Source organism: Siphateles boraxobius, unplaced genomic scaffold (assembly GCF_051911475.1).
Source record: "Siphateles boraxobius isolate OS27281-9 unplaced genomic scaffold, OSU_SipBor_1 148, whole genome shotgun sequence".
Lineage (NCBI taxonomy): Eukaryota > Metazoa > Chordata > Actinopteri > Cypriniformes > Leuciscidae > Siphateles > Siphateles boraxobius.
Genome location: NW_027508753.1, coordinates 273,703 through 300,449, shown reverse-complemented (window position 1 = coordinate 300,449; position 26,747 = coordinate 273,703). Strand labels below are relative to the sequence as shown.

The 26,747-nt window shown below is 38.8% G+C and overlaps 1 protein-coding gene across 2 annotated transcripts; it reads right to left on the bottom strand.

Moving 5' to 3' along the window:
- Positions 1–1,267: 1,267 nt before the first annotated feature.
- LOC143738527 (uncharacterized) lies at positions 1,268–26,747 on the bottom strand. 2 transcript variants are annotated; one of them, XM_077230511.1, is made up of 4 exons: positions 26,675–26,747; positions 12,215–12,524; positions 5,778–6,842; positions 1,268–2,703 (listed from the first exon to the last, which is right to left on the bottom strand). In XM_077230511.1, exons 2-4 carry the CDS (start codon positions 12,246–12,248, stop codon positions 1,988–1,990), a joined length of 1,815 nt encoding a protein of 604 aa, XP_077086626.1. In that variant the 5' UTR covers positions 12,249–12,524; positions 26,675–26,747; the 3' UTR covers positions 1,268–1,987. The 2 variants fall into 2 exon arrangements, with proteins under 2 accessions (XP_077086626.1, XP_077086625.1); XM_077230510.1 differs by having other exon boundaries at positions 5,694–6,842; positions 26,675–26,713.

Here is a 26,747-nt window from a genome sequence, read left to right as displayed (position 1 = left end):
GTTTCATGTTGTATTTGTATTTGTATATGTCCACTGGAAGCCTCAGTACCAAAACAAATTCCTTGTGTGTGCAAGCTCACTTGGCAATAAAGCTCTTTCTGATTCTGATTCTGAAATAATAAATCTACTGCGGGATCTAGAAAAAATCAAATTGTTATTAAAACAGAAAATCTCGCTATTAGTGAACAAAAACAATTTCTAAAGCTAGGTCTTCTAAACATTAGATCGCTCACGCCTAAGGCAGTTATTGTAAATGAAATGGTCACAGATAATAGTTTTGATGTACTTTGCCTTACTGAAACCTGGCTTAAACCAAATGAGGTTTTCGGTCTAAATGAGTCTACTCCACCAGGATACTGTTATAAGCAAAGGCCGCGTCTGATCGGTCGTGGCAGCGGTGTTGCAACAATCTACAGAGATATTCTAAATGTTACTCAGAAAACAGGTCACAGGTTTAATTCGTTTGAAGTACTTGTGCTAAATGTTACGCTCCTAGATGTAAGAAAAAAATCCCTATTATCTCTAGCCTTGGCTACTGTATATAGACCTCCAGGGCCCTATGCTGATTTTCTAAAAGTTTTTGCAGACTTTCTCTCAGATCTATTGCTCAACGTTGATAAGGCATTAAGTGTTGGAGATTTTAACATACACGTAGATAACACAAATGATGCGTTAGGGGCTGCGTTTACAGATTTTCTAAACTCCTTTGGAGTCAAGCAAAACGTCATCGGACCAACTCATCGTCTTAATCATACACTCGATTTAATTATATCATATGGAACCAATCCAACCGATATAGATATCATTCCACAAAGTGATGGTGTCAGTGACCACTTCATGGTAACTTGCATATTACGTACTGCTGTAATATGTCACGCTGCGCCACGTTATCGACCAGGCAGAACAATCCTTCCAACAACCATAGATCATTTCTCAAATAGCTTATCTGATCCGTCTCAGCTACTGCCTGAACCCAAACAAACAGATGAACTAGAGGAACTAACTAGCACTATGAGCTCCATTCTCTCTAGAACATTGGATATTGTTGCACCCATTAGATAAAAAAGGTCAGAGAAAAAACAAAGCACCATGGTACAACAATACTACGCATGTTCTAAAGAGAGAAACCCGTAATTTAGAGCGTAAATGGAAACAAACTAATTTAGAGGTCTTTAGAATCGTGTGGAAAGACAGTATGTAATGTTATAAAAAGGCCATAAAAGCGGCCAGGGCGGAGCACCTCAGCAAATTAATAGGAAACAACCAAAACAATCCAAGGTTTTTATTTAACACCGTGGCTAGACTAATAAATAAACAGACGTTATCTGAACAAAATACCTCGTTACAGTTTAGTAGTAATGATTTCATGAACTTCTTCACTGAGAAAATTGAAAGCATCAGAACCACAATTGTAAACGTTCAATCTTTGATCCTGCCTTAAAATTCAGCCGCAATTATCACCCCGCAAGAACAATTACAGTGCTTTACAACTATAGAACAAAAAGAGTTTAATAAACTTATCACTTCATCAAAAGCAACAACATGTTTATTAGATCATATACCAACTAAACTACTGAAAGAAGTGTTACCTATAGTGGATGAGCCTCTTCTCAATATTATTAGCTTAAAAACATCTTAATGGCTAAAGTCTGATTACACTGTATTCAACACAAGCAGGGTTACAGTAATATGTGATTTTGAAACAGTGTTTTTTGCTAGTTGCAGCTCGACACATTTATCATTTTCACATCCTGCTCCAAGTTGTTTAAATAGCAAATGCATTTTCACCCATTTGTTCGCCCATGGGTGTGTTGATCTGAAAACGAGGTATGTTCAGGCACATTGTTGGCACATTGCTATTCTGAGCAAACTGAAATAGACTGAGCCATTAACCAACAAAAACCTGGTCTAAAGTAAATAACGCAGTATTATGCGCTTAGATCGTTAAAATAGGGCTGTTAATGTCAGAATGGCTGTATGTGGGGGGTTAAATGCCATGAATAATGCTGTGATTCACACCTGACTCACGCCTCTTCCCATTGTGAACACTCGTGTGATGGCTAAGAGTTGGTTTGAGTCTGAAACTAGAAACTAGCTTTTCTCCAGTGTGGATCTTCTCATGTTTTTTCAGATTTGATGACTGACTGAATCTCTTGTCACAGTGTGAACACTTGTAAGGTTTTTCTCCAGAGTGGATCTTCTCATGTGTTTTCAGAGATGATGACTGACTGAATCTTTTGTCACAGTGTGAACACTTGTAAGGTTTTTCTCCAGTGTGAATTCTCTGGTGTTGTTTTAAATGATCAGCTGTAGTAAAAGTCTTCTCACACTCAAAGCACATGTACTCTCTCACACCAGTATGAATTTTCTCATGTTTATGTAAATATTGCAGCAGTGAAAAACTCTTTCCACACACAGAACATGAATGTGGCTTCTCCTTCGTATGAACTCTCAGGTGTTTCTTCAGGCTTGTTGATCCATGAAATGTTTTGCCGCAGTGATCACATGAGAACGGCTTCACTCCAGTATGAACGAGCATGTGACTCATAAGATTATGTTTGGTTGTGAAACTCTTTCCACACTGAGTGCAGGTGAAAGATTTCTTGGCTCTTCCTTTCTTAAAAAATATATTTGTAGTCTCAAAAGGAGTCGAATGTTTTTCTCCATGCTTAACATGATGTTCCTCCTCCACTTCACTCAGGTCTAAAAAGAAAAGAAAAGGTTTCATTTCATTTTCAGCACATCAAAATAATTCAATAAGAGAAATATGAAAGTGAGGCCTGATATAATATCAGAAAGCACTAGTAGACAATTGCTATAAAATAAGTGTTTTCATAAATGAATTGCATGAATGAGGTACATTTGATCTTTCACATATTATTTTCAAGGCATTATAGGCACAAAACGTTTCTGAAGTGAGAACAATTAAATATTTAATGTAATATTAACATTTATACAATACTGGCTAGGGGTGTGCAATATTGACAAATACATATATATATATATATATATCGATATTTGTTAGGATTTTTCCGATAATATTTAGCTGAGTCTGTTTTGTTTGGTATAGGCCTGTCATGGATAAATAAAAATGGAAATAAAACCACCAGTAGGTGGCAGCAAGTCCATGTCTTAATTAGTAATTTATTGAATCATTCATTCAAACGATTTGTTCATAATGGCTGACTAATTTAGAAAATATAGCTGCAAGCAGCAATTACCGGGGCCAAGCGAAAAGAAGACAATAAGACATGCAAACATGGCGCGGGCTCCAGGAAAATTATATTTTCATTCAATTCAGGCGGTTGAACCAATCAATGATTGTTAGGCCTGCTGGTATAAAATGAATTGCATTGTCAGCCTGAAATAGACGCGCTCTCTTCCCATGCATTAAAAAATAAAGCGAGTCTTCAGAACAGGCTTGTCCTAGTCGTCACCCTGACATGACAGTGCGTAGAGTTAATTAGCTTATAATGCGAATGACTTACTTTATTCAAGCTTTCTTTCTTTGTGCAAAAAAATAAATAAAGTGCAATGGGCATTAATTAGTCGTAAGCTAAATAGCAGCATGTTGAAATTATGTGCCAAATTGCGTTTTTTATTACAACAGGGTATCTGCACATTTTTTAACAGCAAATTTAATGACTTTTAAGACCTTTTTTAAGTCCTCTAAAAGGCAAATTTAAGACTTTACCACGAAAAAAAAAAACAGGAAAATGTTCAGCACGACACGTCAGTGTTAATTTTGGCAGCCATTTTTGTTTTAGTCTTAGTCTTCATCTTCAGATGAAAATGCTTATTGGTCTTCGTCACATTTTAGTCTTTTTGTCTTTCATAGTTTTTCATTAACTTTTAGTCATTACTCTTAGTCAAACTTCAGTTACCAACATTCATTTTGATAGCTATTTTATATGTAGTCTTTAGACAAAAAATGTCATTATAATTTTTCGCTTTTGGCCAATTCAACTAAGCTTATGAGAAATTTGAATCAAGGTAACAGGCTGTATTGACATTGCACTCTTTAGCAGTAGCACTTGTGCAATTCTACATATCCCTGTTCCTTATTTCAGTGGTTCTCCAATTTTTTAGTGCCGTACCCCCTCTTCCACTTAGACTGCAGTCACACCTTTTCCGTTAAAGGAACAATATTTGCCCCCTTTAATCAATTTTATTCAGTTCATTTTTTACCTTTATAAAATACTTTTATAAAATAAATAATGCTTTAAATAAAACAATGTTCAATAAATATGCAATGATGGTAAAAACAAAGTGATACTTTTAAATATTAAATTAAAATCGCCAGTAGGTGGTGGTTAAGTCACTGTCTTTATGAGTGAGTCATCGAGTCATTCATTCATTCATTCAGTAACAAAGCAAGTGGGTGTATTTATGAACGGATCATTGAATCTCACAATTCGTTCAAAGCCACAGATTCGTTCACGAATCACTGCTGTGTGCTGCAGTTCTGCTGTGGCTTTCGTTGCAAAATAGCAATAATATGATCAACATTAAAAACACTGCTGGATATCAGCCTGCATTTTGATCGCCGATTTAGTCGCACAAACGGCTCGTGACAGAATAAAGACTAACTGAATGACACTTTAATTAATTTATAGAAAATATCAAATGAAGATCACTGAACTCCAGCTTACTTGTCTTTGTTTTCAGATCATCCGCGCTTCTTCAGCAATGTAGACAGAGCGCTGCCAGATACTATTGACAAGACCGGGCAGAAAACGTGTTCTTTTAACAGAAAAACTCTGCGTGGGGATTTCAATTATTTAAATCTGGCAACCGTAAGCATGAACGCTCGTAAACACAGTCTGTAATGTGTTGTTTATGTGTTGTGTCTCCTTTATTCGACAAAAACAAGAGGTTTTGGTCAAGTTTGTATTTTTTTAAACACACTTTCGTGGGTATCGTCTCTCTTCGTTTTGTCTTAGGGAAAAAAAGGTTGTCAACGAACATTTTTCGTCATAGTTTTCATTAACGAAATTAACACTGCAACACGACACAGAATGGTGTGGCGAAGCATAGCGGCACAGCACACCAGTGCTGGTGTGGCAAACCATCAACGCAACGCGTTCATCAATCACTCGTCAGTCACCTATGGATGAGGTTGAGGTTGCACCCACCTAGATCAAAGTTCTGCCCCCAAATGGCGCGCTGTTCAAATTGCGGTTAAAAAAAAAACGGATGACGAGTCGGACAAGAAATTTAAGGTCCCACACATGAAATTTAAGACCTCCTTATCGGAAATTTCAGATTTCAAGACATTTTCAGACCTTAAAAATCGGAAATTGCATTTAAGACGTTTCAAGACTTTTTAAGGACCCGCGGGTACCCTGTACAATGATAAAATTGTACAATAGCCTGGTAAGGTAAGGTCAGGTTTGCCGATGTGCGTTTTATTTAGACTATTTATTTTTGTCCTTGTGCGCCGATCGGCGATGGAGTTCACTACTGATATTCTGGGGATACATACAACATAGCCAATAGGCTATACTAGTAGGGACTTTAAATATCTTTGCTGCATTGAATCAGTATCCTTTCTAGAGCAGACAAGAGCTTCCTAGCCTCGCGGCTCGCGTCAGCAGCGCCTTGCATCGCCCTTGGACCTTAAAACAATCAGCGGATGGGTGCGACTTTGAAAATTGATCAAAAAAAGTCATGAATAATGCTGTGATTCACACCTGACTCACGCCCCTTCCCATTGTGAACTCTTGTGTGATGGCTAAGAGTTGGTTTGAGTCTGAAACTAGAAACTAGATTCTCACCAGAGTGGATCTTCTCATGTGTTTTCAGAGATGATGACTGACTGAATCTCTTGTCACAGTGTGAACACTTGTAAGGTTTTTCTCCAGTGTGAATTCTCTGGTGCAGTTTTAAATGATCAGCTGTAGTAAAAGTCTTCTCACACTCAAAGCACATGTACTCTCTCACACCAGTATGTCTTTTCTGATGTCTTCGTAAATAAAACAGCCGTGAAAAACTCTTTCCACACTCAGAACATGAATGTGGCTTCTCCTTCATATGAACTCTCAGGTGTTTCTTCAGGCTTGTTGATCCATGAAATTTGTTGCCGCAGTGATCACATCTGAACGGCCTCACTCCGGTATGAACTCTCATGTGAGCATAAAGATTATGTTTGTATGTGAAACAGTTCCCACACTGAACACATTTATGTGGCTTTTCTCCAGTGTGGATTTTCTTGTGTCTATTACGGGATGATGATTGCCTGAAACTCTTCCCACACTGATCACATGTGTATGGTTTCTCTCCAGTGTGGATCATCATGTGTTTCTTCAATTTTTTTATTTTTATGAAACTCTTCCCACATTGATCACATGAGAACGGCTTCTCTCCGGTGTGAACTCTCATGTGAACCTCAAGATCTTGTTTGCTTGTTAAACTCTTTCCACACTGAGTGCAGGTGAAAGATTTCTTGGCTCTTCTTTTCTTTAAAAATGTCTTTTTAGTCTTTGAGCGACTCAAAGGTTTTCCTCCAGGTTTGACATGTTTCTCCTTCACTTTACTCAGTTCTTCACTCTCCTCCTTCACTTCACTCAGTTCTTCTCTCTCCTCCTTCACTTTACTCAGTTCTTCTCTCTCCTCCTTCACTTCTCTCAGTTCTTCACTCTCCTCCTCCACTTCTCTCAGTTCTTCTCTCTCCTCCTTCACTTCTCTCAGTTCTTCTCTCTCCTCCTTCACTTCCCTCAGTTCTTCACTCTCCTCCTTCACTTCACTCAGTTCTTCTCTCTCCTCCTTCACTTCACTCAGTTCTTCTCTCTCCTCCTTCACTTCTCTCAGTTCTTCACTCTCCTCCTTCACTTCCATCAGGTCTGAAATGAAAGAAAAGGGTTTAATTTCATTTTCAGCACATCAAAATAATTCAAAGAGAGAAATATGAAAGTGAGCCCTGATGTAATAGCAGAAAGTACTAGTAAAACTGCTATAAAATATTTACATAATACTGGTGTGTTTTTATAAATTAATTGCATGAATGAGGTACATTGATCTTTCAATTATTATTATAGACCATTTCAACGGCTATTTCTTAGATGTAAGGAAGTGACGTGTTTGGCCCTCATACGTTTCCGGTCAGTTAGAGCGCACATTCGAAACAACGGCAGGAGGCACTTTATTTACGGCAATTGTGCAATCATTTCCCTTATTCATGCGAAATAAATGTCAAAATTAAAATTAGGAGCATGTTGTTTGGTGGTTGGATGTTCTCTCAGACCCCGAACTAACTTGCTCTCAGAAATCAAAGCGTTTAGATTTCTGAAAGACGCGCCTGGATTGCAGCAGTGAAGCGAGAAGGATGGATAATAAGCAACTAGCAATATACAGCACACATTTCAATTCTGGTAAGTAAAATACTTTTTCATTGGATTATTTGTATGTTTTTACGTTAACTGTTTAACCCTTCGGAGTCTTGGGCTATTTTGGCCGTTTTTGAGTACTTTTATTTTTTTTAAATTTTGCAACATAAACAAATTTTTTACCATACCAATGTTTGGTATAATTTTTTTCAGCACAACATCACCTATATGATCAGATAATTAGTTTTTCACTTTGATGTACTCTATCAACATACTGGACCCAAAATCACACAAAAAACACAAAATCCGAATAGAAAAATTATAGCTTTTCTACTACAAAAAACACAAACATGCTCAATGGAGCATTTTAAAAGGTTTAAAATGTAAACACAAGTTGTAAATGTCAACTTATACAGGTACAATTCAGATATAATCAACCTATATACAAAAAAATATGATTTACAAAAAAAAGCGGGTGTAGCCATAGGCTTTTTTTCTTTCTTTTTAGCTCAGCCACTTTTTAAAAAATGTTGTGCACACAATTATTCAGAGAGCTATATTTAAGGCCTTGCATTCCCAGAGTATGAGGGTTCACAAATAGTGCAAATACAACATAAAATTTTTAAAATTGAGATAAAATTAAACTATATGCAGCAAAAAGCAGGTGTGGCAATAGGCGTTTTTCTTTTCCTTTTTGCTTAGAAACTCTACAAAACACTTCATGTACAATTACACAGATAGCTACATTACAGGGATTTCATTCCTTGAGTAAGAGGGGTTCCTCTATACTGCAAATATACCATAGAAAAGGTAAAATGAACACAAAATCAAATTATACATACAACTATTTACAACAAATATCAGGTGTTTTTTATTTTTATTTTTTATCTGTGCCACTCCTCAAAACAGTTTATCTAAATCTGCTCCTAAACTACCTAAACTACTCCTAAACTACCTAAACTATCTACACTACTCATAAACTACTCTCAGAATCTACTCAAACTCTTCCAAAAACTAGCAATAATCTCTCTCTCTCTATATATATGTCTCTCTTTATCAACTCTGTAAAATCCTCTGCCTTTCAATTTTGCGTCTTAGCTCAGTTGGCTCCTCCTCCATTCCCTAAAACGTGCAGCCTGAAGAGCAGAGTCAGCAGATTCACACATTTTTCTCCGTTTTGTTTTATGACAAAAACCGACGAAGTTATTAGAATAAATGCAACGCCTGTCGAATCCCATCTTGCGTTCTTTTACGTTCTTTTTGCGTTCATCCCCTCTTGCGTTCTTCAGTATTTTTTTATATAAAGTTTAAATGATCATATCTCCGTTTTTACTTGGTCTATCAACACAAAACAAAAAGTAAAATAGAATTTCAAGCCAGCACTTTCGACAGAAGTGGACGGCAGCGCTCAACGTAACTTTGTTTTTATGCTTCGACGTCTTAAACTGGTCATGTAACTTGATCACGCCGGCGTGATCGGCGACCCCGAAGAGTTAAGTATGATGCAGCATAATTTAAGCTAGAACTGTGGGTTTGTTATTGTTTACATATGCGCTAGACATGTGCCGGTATACGGTAATGCGATACATCGCGGTAATGAATATGCACGATATTGTTATCGCGGGCAGTTCAAAATACCGTGAAAAATAATAAATCCGAATTTAGATTTTTAGAACGCGCATTAGCTTATTTTCCATCAACGGTTAAAAAAACCCACTGCGTATATGCGCAAAACACGTGCGCACTCTGATGTAAACAATCCCCACATGTATAAGCACTGTGTGCATGCAGCGCAGTGCGCAGACTGCGCACTCTAGTCTAATAAACATTCATCACATGGTGAAGAAGCCTGGCGACGCTGACAATTATCTCCTTTCTAAAAGCAGGGCTGCCAACTATGAAGGTAAAAGAGTAGCTAAACTCTAGAGCACGTAGATGTGAATTTGAGAACTTCATAGCATTCAGCGTGAGACTCACGCAATCGACCCTTTTCACACGCTCTCACGCCACACATCCATTTTCTCACGCAGAGAAAGATCGCGGAGCAAAGAGGACACTGACACTGACAGACTACACAGAGCAGAGAAAATATCAGCTCTCAGGTTCTGTCCATTTTATTACGAAATGCAGACAATAAATACCGTTTTGGCGCTTGTAAATGTGACGTGACAGATCGCTGTTGCGCCTCAGTTCAAGTGAAGCGATCATCTGTTACTTTTTAGTTAAAGATATAGTAGCCTACAACTTCCCGAAAGGTATATATGCCTCATACATAATATCGATCAGTGTTTTTCAACCACGGAAAGTGGTCAATAAAACTGCAGGAGAACAAATATGTCACAGAACGTTACATTTACCTCAGGAAAGCCATTTAATGACCAGCACGTTAGTTGACTGGAAAAACTAGCTATAGAGAGGAGAATTTTGCTAAATATGTGCACCATATTTATTATATTTTTACTTGTGTCATTAAGCTACATAATTGTTATTATAATGAAAACCGCATTATATTTAATTTGTTAATTTTAACTTTTAATATTAGCTACCAGCTGATAGGGCTTTCTGTATGTTTACAGCATTATGTAAGATATATTTTTTCTTAAGAAAAATGTACATGTAGGCTATCTACTGTAGCCTACCTAATATTTATCCAAATGAGTCAAGATTGAGTCAAGATTGAAATCAAATCAAGAATTGAACTGAAATCGTGAAAATTGTGTTTAGGGCTGAAACGATTCCTCGAGTTACTCGATTACAAAAATTCCTCGAGGCAAAAACTCTGCCTCGAAGCCTCGTTAAATTCCTATGACGCGCACTACACGCGCGGCGCAGGGATTTGATTGTTTCACACGGACGTTTATTCACACGGACCTGTTCAGGAAGCATATATTTTGAATTTAGTTGGCGCGATGGCGGAGAATAAATATGTAAATAAACAGCAGAAATTGTCTAAAGTGTGGGATCATTACACACTTAATTCACTTAATACACTTAACTCGCTGAAACAAGGTAACGTAGTCTAAGCCTATTGATTTTCGCTGATTTTAATCCCATACTGTATTTGTAGCGATGTCGTGATGCGGTTTGACTAGATATGATTTTTAGCTTTGATGACGTTTTTAAGTAGTAAACGTAACTATCAGGTTCAATTGAAAGAGAGTATAGCCTAAAAAATGCATCACATACGCTTAAACTATTCACTGTACACACCGCGACGTGATGGAGGAACAAATATTGTATTGCAGTCTTTGCTTTGCACATGGTTTGTATTTCACGTCTGCCAAATAGTTACAAACAACAAAAAAAAAATGAAAGTCCCCAGCCTGTTGGTTTTTAATAAAGATTCGGAGTACTCATTTTTCAGTTAAAACGCACGGAACAAAAGTGCGTCAGCTTTTACTGCGTGTTCAACAACAAGTCACGTTACAGCTCTTCTTCAGCGTTAAAGGTTGTATCAGTGATTTCTGGCCCAAAAATAAATGTCTAATCTTTCCTAACGATCCGCTAGCTGCCCGCCCCATAAGTATGCCGTCCAAAAACCGCGTCTCTGTAGGCAGCCTAGGCTCTGAGATCTGCACACAAAAACAAATGGGTACAACCACCACTCAAAACCAAAATAAACAGTGTTCCAATCAATCACTGACAGGGGCGGGTGTTGCTCCGATTTCGCGTCCAGCCGTTCACGAGCGCAAAACCTCACAATAACATGGTTACGGTCCACCATGACACAGAAGAGACTCACACACTTCTCCCTGATGAATGTCCACACAGACATTTTGAATGCTTTGGACATCCATTCCCTCATGAGAGACTTTATCTACTCAGCTCCTGAGCGCCAAGCCACATTTGGAGTAATTTAACAGAGCACCCTGCTCAAGGTAAAATGTTTGGTTTATTAAGACCTGCCGCTGAGCAGTGTAACATAAGCATTAATTTCACACTGATAATTTTGCTTAAAAAATGTATTTGGTTATATTATTGTGTGCTGTGCAAATTGGGCTTTTGAAACGGTGAAAATGTGCATTTGGATATGTTCGTGTCCGCTGTGGACCGTTTTAATTATTCGTAGGCTATTTTTATGTTCTTATTAGCTGTGTTCTGTGACTGTGTGTCTGCGCCCTGACACTGACAGTGCCAGGCTAATGTATATGAGCTGTTAAAAATATTTGCTTTAGTGGATATGTTCTTGTCCGCTGTGCGTGACGGCGACAACTTTTTGGACCCGTTTAACTATGTCTTGGCTATTTGTATGCCAAGTGCACCTCCCACTACAGCACCCCCAACTTAAAACCTCTTCCCACGACCCAGATCATAAATATTTGTCATTGTTATGATGATTTCTGAAGGATCATGTGACACTGAAGACTGGAGTAATGATTTACATCACAGAAATAAATGGCATTTTAAAAATATATCCAAATCCAAAACAATTATTTAAAATTGTACAAATATTTTGCAATATTACTGTTTCTACTAACTTGTATCAATTATTACATTAATGAGAATGATAATTAGCTGAGCCAGGAGAAACTGTACATCTCTTTCGTTTCATACAGATTACATTGCAGGAGAATATATGTTTTAATTTCCAAAAAATATATATAAACTATATTGAGAAATGTCCAACATTTTGGTAACATGGCTGCAAAAATGGGTAACTTGATATAACTGTAAAAAAAACAGCTATAATATTTTATTTGACCTGATTTTGACAATCATTATGAGAGTTTCTCAAACCTCCCTTTACTGACCATTTGTTGAAAACGAAAATAATTAATAATAATAATAATTAAATTCTGTACCCATTTAAAAAAAAGTGATGAAGTGCTTGAATGTTTCTAACATGAATGTTCTTCAGCATCATGAATGAATGAAGAATAAACACCAACCTCTTTGTTCTTCAGGATCTTCAGTGTGTTTCATTCTGCAGGTTCTGGATCACTCGTGTTCTCACTGTCCTCTTTAATAAACTCAGTCTTTACAGATTTCAGCTCTTCCTGATGTTCGTCTTGACTTGTAGATGATGGGAATATTCCAGTGTTTATTGGAGAATTGCAGTGGGAGGAGCTTCGCTGATGATGTAACTAATAGGAGGGGCTTCACTGATGATGAATTGTTCCGGGAGGAGCTACACTGATGATGTAACTGTAGTGGGAGGAGCTTCACTGATGATGTGACTAGTGGGAGGAGCTGATCTGCCTAAATAAAAAAAAATGATCAGTTACTGAGTTTGGTTTTATACCAATTGATAACAGAGTATAAATAAATGTAAAATCTTCCAATTATAAATAATGGTAAAACATTTTTTTTTACAGAATATTATACATTTACAGAAATATACGTAGGGGAGAACAGAGCACAACCTAACACGGGTCTAGTTGTAACACACTTGTTTTAAATATTTCCACACATGCTAGCATGAGTAAACTTGGTGTAACTAACTTAGTGAAAATTGCACCTAAATTCAGATATCTTTGGAAGATATCCAGCAAATCTGGGAACTTAACTGTCAATTTCGTCACCACCTCTTTTTAGTGGAAAATAAACTAGACTTCCCGTAGACTTCAATACAAAATAGCAGCACAAAACTAGCCTGGCTGCGCCCTCCTACGCCCTTCCGTACAATTTCATTTTCCTTCAGTACTACGTCTGGGACTGCTGTATATTCTTAGGTTTCCAGAAATACATTTTTTGTAGGACCAATCAGCGAACAGAGAGAGTGGCTGAGAACGATGACGTTGATGTAGTGCGTGACGTACGTCAGTTTGAGTTGGAGTTCAGTAACGCAGCAGAGAAAGACGTGAGAAAAGCTATTCGGTCAGTTGTTGCAAAACTGCCGAATATACAGAAGTTAAAGCCGGAGCAAGAACAATGTTTGCTAAGTTTTGTTGGTGGCCATGATGTTGTGGCCCTCCTCCCCACGGGGTTTCGGGAAAAGTTTGATTTTCCAGCTCACTCCGCTAGTGGTGAATGAGTTAGCACGACCACACGTTAGCGATTGGCTATGGCAGATCCTGAGTGACTCTGGGCAGATCCAATCGTTTTGAACTTTAACAGAGAACCCGCCTACAAGGAAGTAAACGTTTCTCAATGGAGAGAGGCCAGACTCTCTGTACAAATTAAATGTACGAGAGTCTGGTAGAACCCGGCTAGCACAAAACGGCAGGCGTGAATAACTCCCTTCATTGTTCCCAGCTACAAACTGGTGTAACAACCCCATCCAGTGGCCAGAGGTGTCTTACCCGGACATTTACTCGTACCTCATCGAGTCACCAGGTACAACCATACAACTAGCCTGACTTAGCTTCCCATAGCATCATCCGTAATTCATGATACTTCTACAACAGCAAGCTATGGATGATGGCAGTAAGCCTGGGCTAGTTGATAACCGACATACACATTATCTATCTAAAATAACACGATGATCATGATAGGTCTTTCTAATTAAGCTTGAGATGTCATGCAATACATTATTATTGAGATAATATTGTTCAATAATGTATGTAATGTAATCCTATAGGCTTGTTTTCCCCTAAAAGTGGGCGTAAATCTGTTCACATTCTATGACGTTGCGCCGGTTGCGAGTAGGCTATAGCAAAAGTAAATTTCTTATTTATGTTAATTTTTTATCTCTATTTTTGGTGTTTATTTTTAATTAGACAAATCTGATATTTTAATCTCAATATGTTATGTAACAGTTGATATGGTTCTTTAATGCTTCGCTAACTAGCAGAAGACACTAGCAGGGTTTAAATCACAGTTGTGCAGGCGGGGCATGTTGTCACACGGTGTTACAATGAGCCCCTATTAGAAATATGATATTCTATTCTATACTTTTATGAATTCTATTGAGAAAACATGAGAAAATGGTGAATAAAGACTGAGAATCAATGTTCAGAAATTATTAATTATTATTATGTTTTGAGCTATGTTGTATAGCTGTGTTTTCTGGTGTGTTCGTTGTCAAACTCAAAAAATATTTTATTTTTTATTATAATTGTATTATATTGAGAAAATATTTTAGTTCGTCTTGTATATTTTTTTTATTAGATCAGATAACATTTTAATCTGTCATGTGGTCATGTTACAATGTACTCCATCTATGGGGCATGTTGTCACATTTCACTTCCATTCTTTTGGGGTATATAAAGAATTGAATATACACTGTATTAATAAAACAAAACCACATAATTCTACTAGACGAGTGAAATTAATGTGGGAAAAAATAAATAATATGAACCCTAAGTAGATTTACGCAAACTGAGAAAGTCAAAAGCTTTAGGTTGTGCCCCGCTCTCTCCTACATATAGTAGCCAACAAATCCCCCCAGTCTGCTGACACCAATGAAATGAGCTTTAAGTGTCAATTTACAGGAGATCTGAAGACATCAGCATAATAAATGAGGTGAAAACAGGAACTATTGTCATGAAATAAAGAGTGTTTTCAGCAGATCTGTTAATATTGATGATCCTCAGACTATCAACACTCATTCAACAAGCCATTCAGGATCATCAGCAGATCATCTCACTTTATTCTGAGTGTTTGCTGTTAGAAACACATTATTGAGTCAGGATTAGGGTTGCAAAATTCTGGGAATTTTCAAAGATGGAAACTTTCCATGGGAATTAATGGGAATTTAAGGGAATTAACTAGCCTGGGAAAACCCAGACAACTTCCGGCAAATTTAGATTTGCTCTGAAAGTTAGTCTGGCAAAGAGCTCATTCAAGCTCATTTCCAATCCGCCGAAATCGAGGCACCAATCAGAAACGTTGGGGCGGGCTTTACACGATGACGACAGCGCTGGGATTTTGAAGCAGATTTTGTAGCCTACATTACAAAGATGGATACCGCCGTCGAACATCACTCGTTCGAATCAGCTATCGCGTCTGTTTTAAGCGATTTGAACGTTTCCCTTTTGTTAAAAACCGAGCACAGAACAACAATCGGAGATGTTAAACTTTCTGCCGCTCTGCATACGTCATCTCCTTCATCGCTCTGATTGGTTTTAGGTCTATCTGCGACATCCGTTGGTGACGCCCCTCTGGAAATTATTTGTCTATGACGCTTTGCCAGACCATAACTCAGTTACAACTGAGAATGGTCTGGTTTTAACCAGGCTAGGAATTAACAGGAATTTATGGGAATAAACGGGAATAAAGTGGGAATTTTCAAAGTTGAGGGTTGGCTCTTCATAGGGAACTTAAATATAGTTGAGGAAAGTATATTTTAGCATAATCTTGACTAAAACAAACAGATGCCATTCAAATACACTTGAATATCCATGCCATTCCTCAATCACATGCACATAGAACACTGCTTACTGCATTGCTATTGAGACCACACCCCCTCTTGGGGGTGCATGCACTGTGCATGCCTCCATCACATGTACAGAAGCCCTTGGCACGCTACGCATATAGGTATGGCATACAGGAAAGAACTGTTTATGTTTAATGTATGTGATATTGTGTTATTTATTCTATCTCCAACAATTCTGGATTGATGCAGAGAATTTCAGAATCGAGTCTGAGCTTAGTTTTTAAACACAGATGCGCAAGGTCCGAAACTAACACCCGCCAAGCGCCAAATGCGGGTAGATTTTCCGTTTGGCGAGTAAATCTCTGTCTTGTTCTTGTTTACGAATTATTACACAGGGCGTGCTGTTATCAATGAGGAGACGTACAGCGAGTACCGAACAAACTTTTTATTAGCTAACGTGAAGCCGTCTTTTACATGTCTACTCCAAACAACCCTCTGTCGCCCATCCGCTATCACCCAGCAACCATGCTGAGGCGCCTTAAACCAGTGTCGCAAATATTCAGTGTTTACTTGAATATTACATCCCCTTTGTTTTGAAAAAAATAAAAATACAACACATTAAGTCACCGCAGTATGCATACTCTAATCATTGAAACATTACTCTAGCCTAAACACAGAGGTTGCTGCATTTCACAAAACATCTAGACACTTCTGACACTTATGCACAAGATGCAACAATACTTAGGAACAAAACGTCTATTATTCTCTGACAGCCCATACCAGATCTTAGATTCCATTTCTCTCATAGGGGCAGCGATCCGCCTACACCCCAGACGAATTATAAATCACAAATCAAGAATTGCTCTAGGTCGCACTGCTCGACCCGATCTGGTATAGTATTGTGTGGGCTGGATGTCTCTGTCATTTGAATGCTGTGCTGGTACTTCAGTGTGTATCTGAAGCATTGATGAGTCAGTGCTGTTTTGTTCTTCCTCTAGGTTTGCAGAAACGCAGGTATTTTCCACAGGATCCTCTTTTGTGCTGAGAAGATGACGACGGTTTCTGCGATACTCCCGACCATCTGAAGTGCGAACATGATAGGATCTTTGTGTATTGGCAGGGTGTACAACAACAACTGGTTTCCAAAGTCCGTGCTCTTGAATGCGAACACATTGTCCAGTGTGAAGCTGTGACAGTGGACGAGTCGAGCGATCATAGTACTTTTTCTGATGCTGCTGCTGCTTTACTCTTTTGGAGCGTGCCTCTTTGAAACTGACAATTTCAGGTAGGAGCTGCTTAATGGTGGTTGGCAGTATGGATCTCAGTCTGCGACTCATGAGAAGCTGGGCAGGTGACTTGAAGTTGTCAACGGGTGTATTCCTATACTCTAACAAACTGAGATGGGCATCTTTCCTATCCATCTTGGCTTTTGTCAAGATCGATTTTGCGATCTGCACGGTCTTCTCAGCCAAACCATTGCTCTGGGGGTAATGAGGGCTTGTGGTGGTGTGCATGAAACCCCATGTCTTTGCAAAGTCTTCAAACTCCTTGCCCCGATATTGTGGACCGTTGTCGGAGACCACTTTCTCTGGGATGCCATGTCTTGCAAAAATGACTTTGAGTTTGCTGATGACAGTGGCAGCCGTGATCGTGCTGAGTTTTTCCAATTCAAAGAAGCGGCTATAGTAGTCTACTGTAACCATGTATTCTTCGCTGTTCCAGGTAAAGAGGTCTGAAGCTATCACCTGCCATGGTCTGGTTGGTATTTCGTGAGGAATCATGGGCTCCTTGGTGTTTGAACAGCGTCGCTCCAGGCAGGTATCGCATCTTTCGACCATGTGTTCTATTTGTTTACACATTCCTGGCCAGAATAACACATCTCGTGCTCTTTGCTTCGACTTCTCTATGCCCATGTGACCGACATGAATGCGTGTGAGCATATCTTCTCTGAGTGAGGAGGGTATGACTATCTTCTCACCTTTGAGAATGATTCCGTTGGTCAATGACAGTTCGTCTCGGAAATTCCAGAAGTCGCTAATGTCTGCAGGGCATTTTCTCCTCTCTCCGGGCCATCCATCCAGAATCACCTGTCTGAGCTGGACAAGCTGGCAGTCTGACTCAGTTTCAGCACGGATCTGTTGCAGCCTTGTGTCACTGACAGGTAAGCTTTTGTATACCATGTGAACCTGCAAGTCCATTCCCTCACTGAGATTGTCGTGCTCTGTCTCTATGAACTTTCTAGAGAGGGTGTCTGCCACGGGAATCTCCTTTCCTGGCCGGTGTGTGATAGTGATATCATATTTCTGGAGTTGCAGGATCATTCTTTGAAGTCGCGGCGGAGCTGCAGCTAGTGGTTTTTTCATCACAGCTTCAAGCGGCTTGTGATCAGACTCCACTATGACTTTTCGGCCATATACGTACTGATGAAAGCGTTTGCAGCCGAATAAGACCGCATAGAGCTCCTTCTCTATTTGAGCATAGCTAACTTCACATTCGGTCAGGGATCTCGAAGCATAGCTGAGCGGCTTCCCCTCCTGCAACAGGACTGCACCAAGGCCGTATTTTGATGCATCCACTTGAAGGTGCAGTTCTTTCTGTGGGTCATAGTACGCAAGCACTGGTCCAGGTTCCTTAGTTATGAGATCTTTGATTTTTTGGAATGCGGTGTCGTGCTGGGAATCCCATGTGAACTCGCTGGACTGGTTGAGCAGCTGACGAAGTGGTGCATTAATGTCCGATAAGCAGGGTGCAAACTTAGACAGGTAATTTACCATTCCCAGGACTGTTTCGAGCTCCGCTTTGCTCTTTGGTGGCTCCATGTGCTTGATCGCTGAGACCTTTTCAGGGTCTGGCCTGACTCCTTCAGCGGATAAGCAGTGTCCGAAGTAACGAACCTCAGAGGCACTCATAATGCTTTTCTCTTGGTTGAGCTTCACCCCTTTCTCACGAGACCTTTGCAACATTGCGTGTAAGTTGTCGTCATGTTCCTTTTTGGTTCGCCCGTAAACGAGGATATCATCGACGATTGCAACGACACCATTTAGACCTTCATATGTCTCGTCGATTTTTCGTTGAAATTCATCCTGAGCTGAAATGATGCCAAATGGAAGACGATGAAATCTGTATCGTCCTAGTATAGTGTTGAATGTTGTCAGCTTGGACGATTCCTATGTTAGTTTTATTGCCCAGTACCCTGAACGGGCATCTAAAACACTGAAGTATTTTGAACCCGTCAGTTTGGGCATGATGTCTTCTATCGTTGGCAATGGGTAGTGTGGATGCTTGATAGCTTTATTGAGGTCGCGGGGATCCAGGCATATTCTGAGTTTGCCGGTTCTCGGTTTTTCCACGACCACAAGTGCGTTCACCCAGTCGGTGGGCTCTGTTACCTTGACTATGACCCCTTGTTTTTCCATATTTTGCAGCTCTTCTTTCAGTCTGCCACGTAGAGCCAGAGGTATCCTTCTCGGTGGGTAAACAACTGGAGTTGCATTGGGTTTTAAATGGATTGTGCACTCCCCTGGGAATAATCCAATGCCATCAAATACATCAGCATGTTCCTCCATGATGGACTTGTCCTCTTCAAGTGCGTTCACTGAGAGCACTAGCTTGATTAAGTCCAGGTCCAGGCATGCTTTTAGACCTAACACAGGCGGTGCTTGGGTGTTGACTATGTAAAAGTTCATCAGTGTTTCTCTGTCTTTGTATCTGCACGGCAACACACATGTCCCTTTTACTGTGAGCATTTGACCACCATATCCAGTGAGGCTGTGCTTAGTCGGTGTGATTTTGCACTGACCTTTTAGCATATTAAATGTGTGCAGTGGAATGACATTCACCTGTGCTCCGGTGTCCAACTTGAAACTAATTTCAGTTTTTTCTTCTCCCAGCAGTATATCAGCAAATGCTTGTTCCGTGTCACATGACTTTTGCAAGACTGCATCCACGAAAAACTCTGCATGTGGGTCTTCATCATGAGAAGCCTCTTTGCTCACTGCATGAACATTCCTTTTGTAAATAGAACGACACACTTTGGCAAAGTGGTTGGGTTTCCCGCATTTGCCACATTGTTTACCTTTTGCAGGGCATTTTCCAGAAGGACCATAAGCCTGGTTACCACAGTAACCGCAATTCCTGCCGCGCTCCGCAACGTCATTGCTGCTCCGATGAAAAGCTTTCATTCCAGCTTTTACTGTTCGCTTCTGTGGCTCTTTCTGCGAGATAACTGTGTGCACTGCTTGATCGCGGGGGTTGTATGCGCTGTTTGCAAACGTTTTGAGCTGAGCTTGTGCAACTTCGTGTGATCTGGCCTTATCCATGGCCTTGTCTAACGTTAACTCCGAGCCGACGCTCAGCAGTTTCTCCCGCACTCGCGGAGAGTGAATGCCAAACACGATGCGATCTCTAACCATTTCCTCGCTGTCTGCATAAGCACAGTCTTTCACTAATAGTCTTAGTTCAGTCATAAATTGCTCAAAACTTTCATTGGCTCCTTGAATTCGCTCATGAAATTTATATCTGGCGAAAATTGTTTGTTTTGGGCATCACATATGCTTCGTACTTGTCGTAATATGTTTTCAGTACCTTTGCTTCATCTGTCGTTAGTGCCCAAGTGTTGAAGATATCTCTTCCTTTCTCCCCTATCCACAGGAGCAAATAACTGCACTTTTCGTCTTCGCCTCGTGCCTTTAACGGACCCGCGAACATGAGCTCTGCATGCTGTCTGAACTTACGCCATGCATCTGGTAAGTTAGACGACTCCCAATTCATGTGCGGCGATGGTACTGCTGCAAAATCCATTTTAGTTACTTTTCTTCTGACACCATGTCTTGTTCTTGTTTACGAATTATTACACAGGGCGTGCTGTTATCAATGAGGAGACGTACAGCGAGTACCAAACAAACTTTTTATTAGCTAACGTGAAGCAGTCTTTTACATGTCTACTCCTAACAACCCTCTGGCGCCCATCCGCTATCACCCAGCAACCATGCTGAGGCGCCGTAAACCAGTGTCGCAAATATTCAGTGTTTACTTGAATATTACAATCTCAAAAGGCTAGCCGCCACACTGGCGGGTGAATGTTCCAGACATCCAAAGTCTTGCGGAAGTTCCGGGAGTCTACCGCATATTGATAGCGGCTCCCTTATCCCCGCAAATTAGTTCAAATCTCCAGGATCAAGAGCGCGCTCATACTGTGCTCCAAACCGTGTAGCGCGCGCACTGCAGAGAGGGAGAGACACCGTGTGTGTGTGTGTGTGTGTGCCTCAAGAAGCGTGTGTGAACCTTCTTCACACCAAAAATAGAGCAACACTAAATATATTTTTTTAACTTAAATAATTAACAAATTAAGAAACAAAAAGAAAACACTGAATCAGTTTGAAGCTCTGAAAAAAACAGCTTTTTTCATCAGACTACGTTCATCAGACTACGTTTTTTCTTCAAATAAAAATAGCAGGCCTACCTCAATCCACAGCTTGTCTAGTTTTTACTTAAAAACGTTACATTTCTACATGATGTGGGGTGAGTCTGGGTCTCTGATGGCACAGATGTCCCGGGAATACAGAGATAACGTCTCGCTAGAGTGGCCAACTTCCGAAAGCGCCTTTCATTTGCTTGTGGATGTTTGCTTCGCAAGTGATGCATTGTACTTGCACTAGGCCTACTGCTATTTTAATACCGCATAGCATATTTTGCAAGTAACTTCGTCGCCCTTTCTGTCGAAATGGTCCCACACATTAGCTACTTCTTTTCGCTCGCTTCATTGTGGTTGCTCAGCGAAATATGTATTTAGGCGAGTGTGGTTGCGCGTGTCGACGCACCCCATGATTCAACAAATATAGGCTATATACTGTTTTCTTTTAACCATGCAGCAAACAAACAAAAAAGCTAAATGTGTGTGTGTATATATATACACACACACATTTAGCTTTTTTGTTTGTTTGCTGCATGGTTAAATATATATTATTATAAGTATATATATATATAAATTTTTTTTTTTTTTTTTTTTTTTTACTTTTAATCTGTTTAACTGATAGTATTAATCTGTAAAAATGTTTACTTTCGGTAGAGTATCTGATAGTTTTACAAAACCTTCAAATGTACTGTTATGAGCACTAGTTCCATGCTCACATCTTCCATGTCTTACTATTTGTTGCTCTGATTTGACTTCTATGTACTCTTATTCATTCAACATAATACTTATCTCAATTAAATGTACTGAAATGAATGTATATGTGACACGTAAAGGCTGTTTATTATTTTGGCCGGTAAAAAATATGCTTGGCTGGTGGATTTTTTCATCTACCAGTCCCCCTGGCAGGTGAGACAAAAAGTTAATTTCGGACCCTGCAGATGCGTGATGACGCTGCGCGTGCTTTAGAAACAACCGTATTCTGCTTGCTTCTAATTTCTCTCTCTCTCACACACACACACACACACATGCACACGCACGCGACACCGCTCGAACCTTCCGAAAAATAATCTTTCATAAAGTTCGATGTTGAACCGAATTACAAGGACATTCGCGGGCTTCATTGCACAGGTTTTGCCGCTTTGCTTGATGTTAGTCTTGCAGTGCGCGGTCTTGCCCGCCGGAATTTTCCTTACAAATGCTCCACGAAGGCATTAATTATATCTTTTGGAATGCAGTTGACTTATATATTAAAAATATGAAAATCACTGAGAACGCTGCTTTCATTTTAAAATACTTGAGCGTGCTTTGTGAAGACCGCCCGTGCATGCGACTGTGAGCGACTCATTGGTTAAATGTACTTGCTTCTCAAAATGCTTTTATGACTTGAAACTAATGTAAACACGGTCAGTTATATCTTAAACCAACAGGACGAACCACATTTACAATTTTAAAAGAGACATGTGCATTAGTGTGAATGCAGCTTATCGTATCTAAACTGAGGGGGAAAAAATCACTCCAGCTCTTGAATGAAAAACATTCAGACAGCCTACTTTTAAATACTGAAGGGCAAGCACTCTTTATTTATTGCTTGAAATGTTCAAGCACAGAATTGTGCATTCACAGAATGGTCATCAGACCATGATACTTTAATTAAAAACCTCGTCTCCTCCTCTCCCCATGTGCTACCACGGCTCATTTTTCCTGCCACCTTCTGTTTTTTCGGCTATGCGGGAACCACCGGAACTTCCTGTAAAAGGTCTGAAAGTCCGAACCATACAGAAATGCTTTCACACTAGAAACGAACCAAACCTTTGTTCTGTTTGATCCGAACCGAGACTACCTCTTTTCGTCGGACCAAATTTCCTCTTTTTGGTCAGGACTGTGGTCCGGGGGAGGTTTCACACCTGTAATTTTGATTCGGACCAAACTGAAAAGTCCGAAAGTCCGGACCAAACAAGGTAGGTGTGAAAGGGCCCTTAGCCTACGCAATCTATTTAAAACCATTTACAATCATAATAAAACATAGTGCTATCATGAAATCTCAATGGCTGTGAATCAGTTAAAATAAATATAGGCATATGCGCTGTTTTTTTCCCCCCACAGAGAAGCACGAACCTTTAATTACATGCGTGCAGATTGTTTTTAAAGTACCTCAGCTCCGTTCACAATAAATGCTGCTACACTCATTCTCAGTCTCTGCATGTGCTGGAACGCAAAACCTCTGACGCGTGTTTCATAGCTGGACTGTCATCATATGCGTGACAGTGTCTCGGGTTTCTCAAACTCAATCTCTGCGTGCGAGTTTGTCTGCTTATAACGTTAATCTGCACGCAGTGTGCGCCGTTTCACAATAGTCGTAGCGCAACTCATTTGTAAATCTACGCCAACACAGGAGAATATAAATATCTTTCTGAAATATATGCGAATTGTTGTTCGTCGCGATTTTAAAATAAAAGTTTAACCCTTGCACTGAGTTTGCATGTTTTGACCTGCACGTTCTTGTACAAGAAATTACAGCAGCTGTTGCATTTCTATCGTACAGAAGTGACCAAATATTAAAGATTAATTTTATATTTGAATTAAATTTTGTTTGGCCAATATTAAACAAGGATTTGATCGTGCCTTAATGTAGCCAAGCATTTATTTTACATGGTGTATTTTAACAGTGTTGTTCAAAAAAACCCATATGATTACTTTGATACTTTATTTGAACAAATAATTATTGCTTGTTATATATTACACTTTAATACATATTTAAATGTTTTTAATGTATTAACCAACATGAACTAACAATGAACAATACATTTGTAACTGTATTTATTAATCTTTGTTAAAGTTAGTTTCATTTTTTTTCCATGTTAGTTCACAGTACATTAATGTTAACAAATACAACCTTTGATTTTAATAATGCAGTAGTAAATGTTGAAATGAATATTAAATTAAGATTAGTAAATAATGTAGAAGTATTGTTCATTCTTAGTATGTTAACTAAGGTAGCTCACTAATAAACCATATTGTAAAGTGTTACCTATTTGTATACCTATATATAAGTCATTTTAAAAGCTGTTGTTCGCTTGGATCTATTTCTATTACCACAATATTTTGTCCGATTACTCGATTAATCGATGGAATAATCAGTAGAATACTCGATTACTAATATAATCGATAGCTACAGCCCTATATTTAACCCAATATTCCTGTTTTTGTTCTTCCATGAAACAAGTGATTGTTCAGTAAAAAAAATAAAACTTGTTCTGTTCTACTTACAAATAAATCTGTTGAAATATCTGTTGAAAACATTTTGCATGGGCGTTTTCTTATGACTTCTGTTTATATTTATGCTTTGATATGATACAATGATCAATTACATTACAATGAATTCCCAGTTAGTTCCCCTAAATTCCCATTAATTCCCATGGAAAGTTTCTAATATGGAATATTTTCAAAATTCCCCAGCTTAACTTCCCATGGAAATTTTACCGGAAATGTTCCACCCCTTTGCAACCCTAGTCAGGATACATGATAAAAGCCTGTAAAACTGCTCTAGTGAAAGATAGTGTCCTTTCTCACATGACATGGATAAAACATCAATACAAATGCACTAATAACAGGCAAGTAACACGAGAATGAACCTCGTTGGTTCTTGCAGAAGCTCAAACGTGCTGCGTAACACCAGAATGAATCTCATTAGCTCTTTTCAGTATTATTTTTTTCCAACGTTGACAAAAATAAAACCACTTCTGCTGAACTTGTTGACTTTCATGCTTGATTTTCAGTCACAATTTCTTCAACAAACAATGGCCTTTGACTCTAGAAGCAACATGGTCAGTTGGTGTAACTGGTTTAAATTGTCAATTGGCGTAACCAGTATTTTTCATAAAAATATAATTATATACAGGAAAATTAATGTGGAATAAAATTGAATAATCTAGTTTAGTGTAATAATATGGTTTTGAACAAGTTTTACATAATTTGTCAGATTATTTAGAAAACAGGTGTTTTCAGCATATGTCCTGCCAAATATTGCAAAAACACATTAAAAATTGCATTTAGAGAACTCTAATAAAATGCATTTTCGTGTGATATATTAAAATTGTAGGGCTAGACCAGAATATTCGAATATTCGTTCAGTGGGTTGGTATTTAATTTGAAAATGTGACATTCGAATATTCTTTTTTTTTTTGGCATCCCCCTCGAAACGGTTCTCATTCGCGCTTGAATACGTTTTACACTATAAAATCTGGTGAAATATACTTAACATATAATTTCGCTACTTAAATAAATATATTTGCTGCTTCTACTAAAAGTGTTCCTGCAACGGGAGTATCCTCTGGCTAGAGCGCAGAACAGCGGAGTTTGTGTGGACAGAAGTGCATGCCTGAGCTTGTATTTTGGGTTAAGCTGCGTTGCTTTGACACTGTGGAAAATAGAATAGAAACAAAATTTATTATCCTTTTTACCTGTTATTATCAATCTAAATTAATCTACTGCGAAATATAGGCGACTTTGAGATTTTACTAGAACATCAAGTTTATTTTTCGTTTTTCAAATTATAAGAATACTATCTTTTGAAGGCAGATATTTCCTTATTAAACGTGAGACAAAGGACACATTTCATCTTGTATGGATCCTTACTAATTCCACTAAAAGAAAATAATTCGCTAAGGTACGGCCACGGGTGTTCTTGATCCTGGGGCTGATTTTGGATTGTGTTCGCAGCTGAATCACGTTTTTTCCTCCATTTTCTTCCACTGACTGTTATCATTTATCTAATTTCCAGGTCAAGGTGCTGTGCATTGTGGCAATAGATGCAACATGACATCACTTCAAAAGGACCAATGAACATGTCTGACCAATTTCAGGGAATGTGAGAACGAATCTCATTAGCAGAATAAATAACATTTAAATGAAACTGGGCATCAGCGCAATTCAATTGGTTTGGTAATAGCAAGGGAAAATAGAATGAAGTGATCTCCAAAAAAGAAGTAGGCCTATTTTTTGACTGTAAATAAAATTGTAAGGAGTAAAAAGTACTTTTTTTTCCTTAAAATGTTTAATTAAGTAAAAGTATTGATTTTTAATTGTACTCAAGTAAAGTAAAAATCCCCAAAAATAATAGGCTACTTAAGTACAGTAATCAAGTAAAATTACTCAAGTACTTTACACCTCTGGATTAAATATTTAATATTTCTCATTCTTTGGCACAGTTACACCATTTGACCTGACCATTCTGCCTTAACTTTTGTAGAAAATGGAGCAAATGTCATTTTTAATTACATAAAATCAAATTTTAACATACTTGATGCATGCTTTTAAAACACAATTTTCGAAATTTCTCATCTTGACAAACCTTGGACCTAAAATTAGAAAAAATAGCAACAGCAAACCTTGAGATCGTTCCCCATCAATTCCCCTCACAGATCTCAAACTTTGCCTTTTGTCTCAGTTCTCACAACAAACATCGAGACAATCACACAAACGAACACACACTCGCTCAGTTCTGAATGAACTCCACATGTTCTCCTCATGCTCGCTGCTGCTGCTGCACTAAATGTGTATTTCAGGGGGAAGACGCCAGAAAAGACACACAAGGATCGGTGAAAACAATACAGAAATGAGTCTGTCGCTTAATCAAACTGTATAAAGTGTGTGTGATGGTTGTATAAATATGAGAAATACCGTGAACTGCTCTCCTCAACTTCTGCTTCTGCTTCTTCTGTTGATATTGCGGCAGCCTGAGACTAGACGCTAC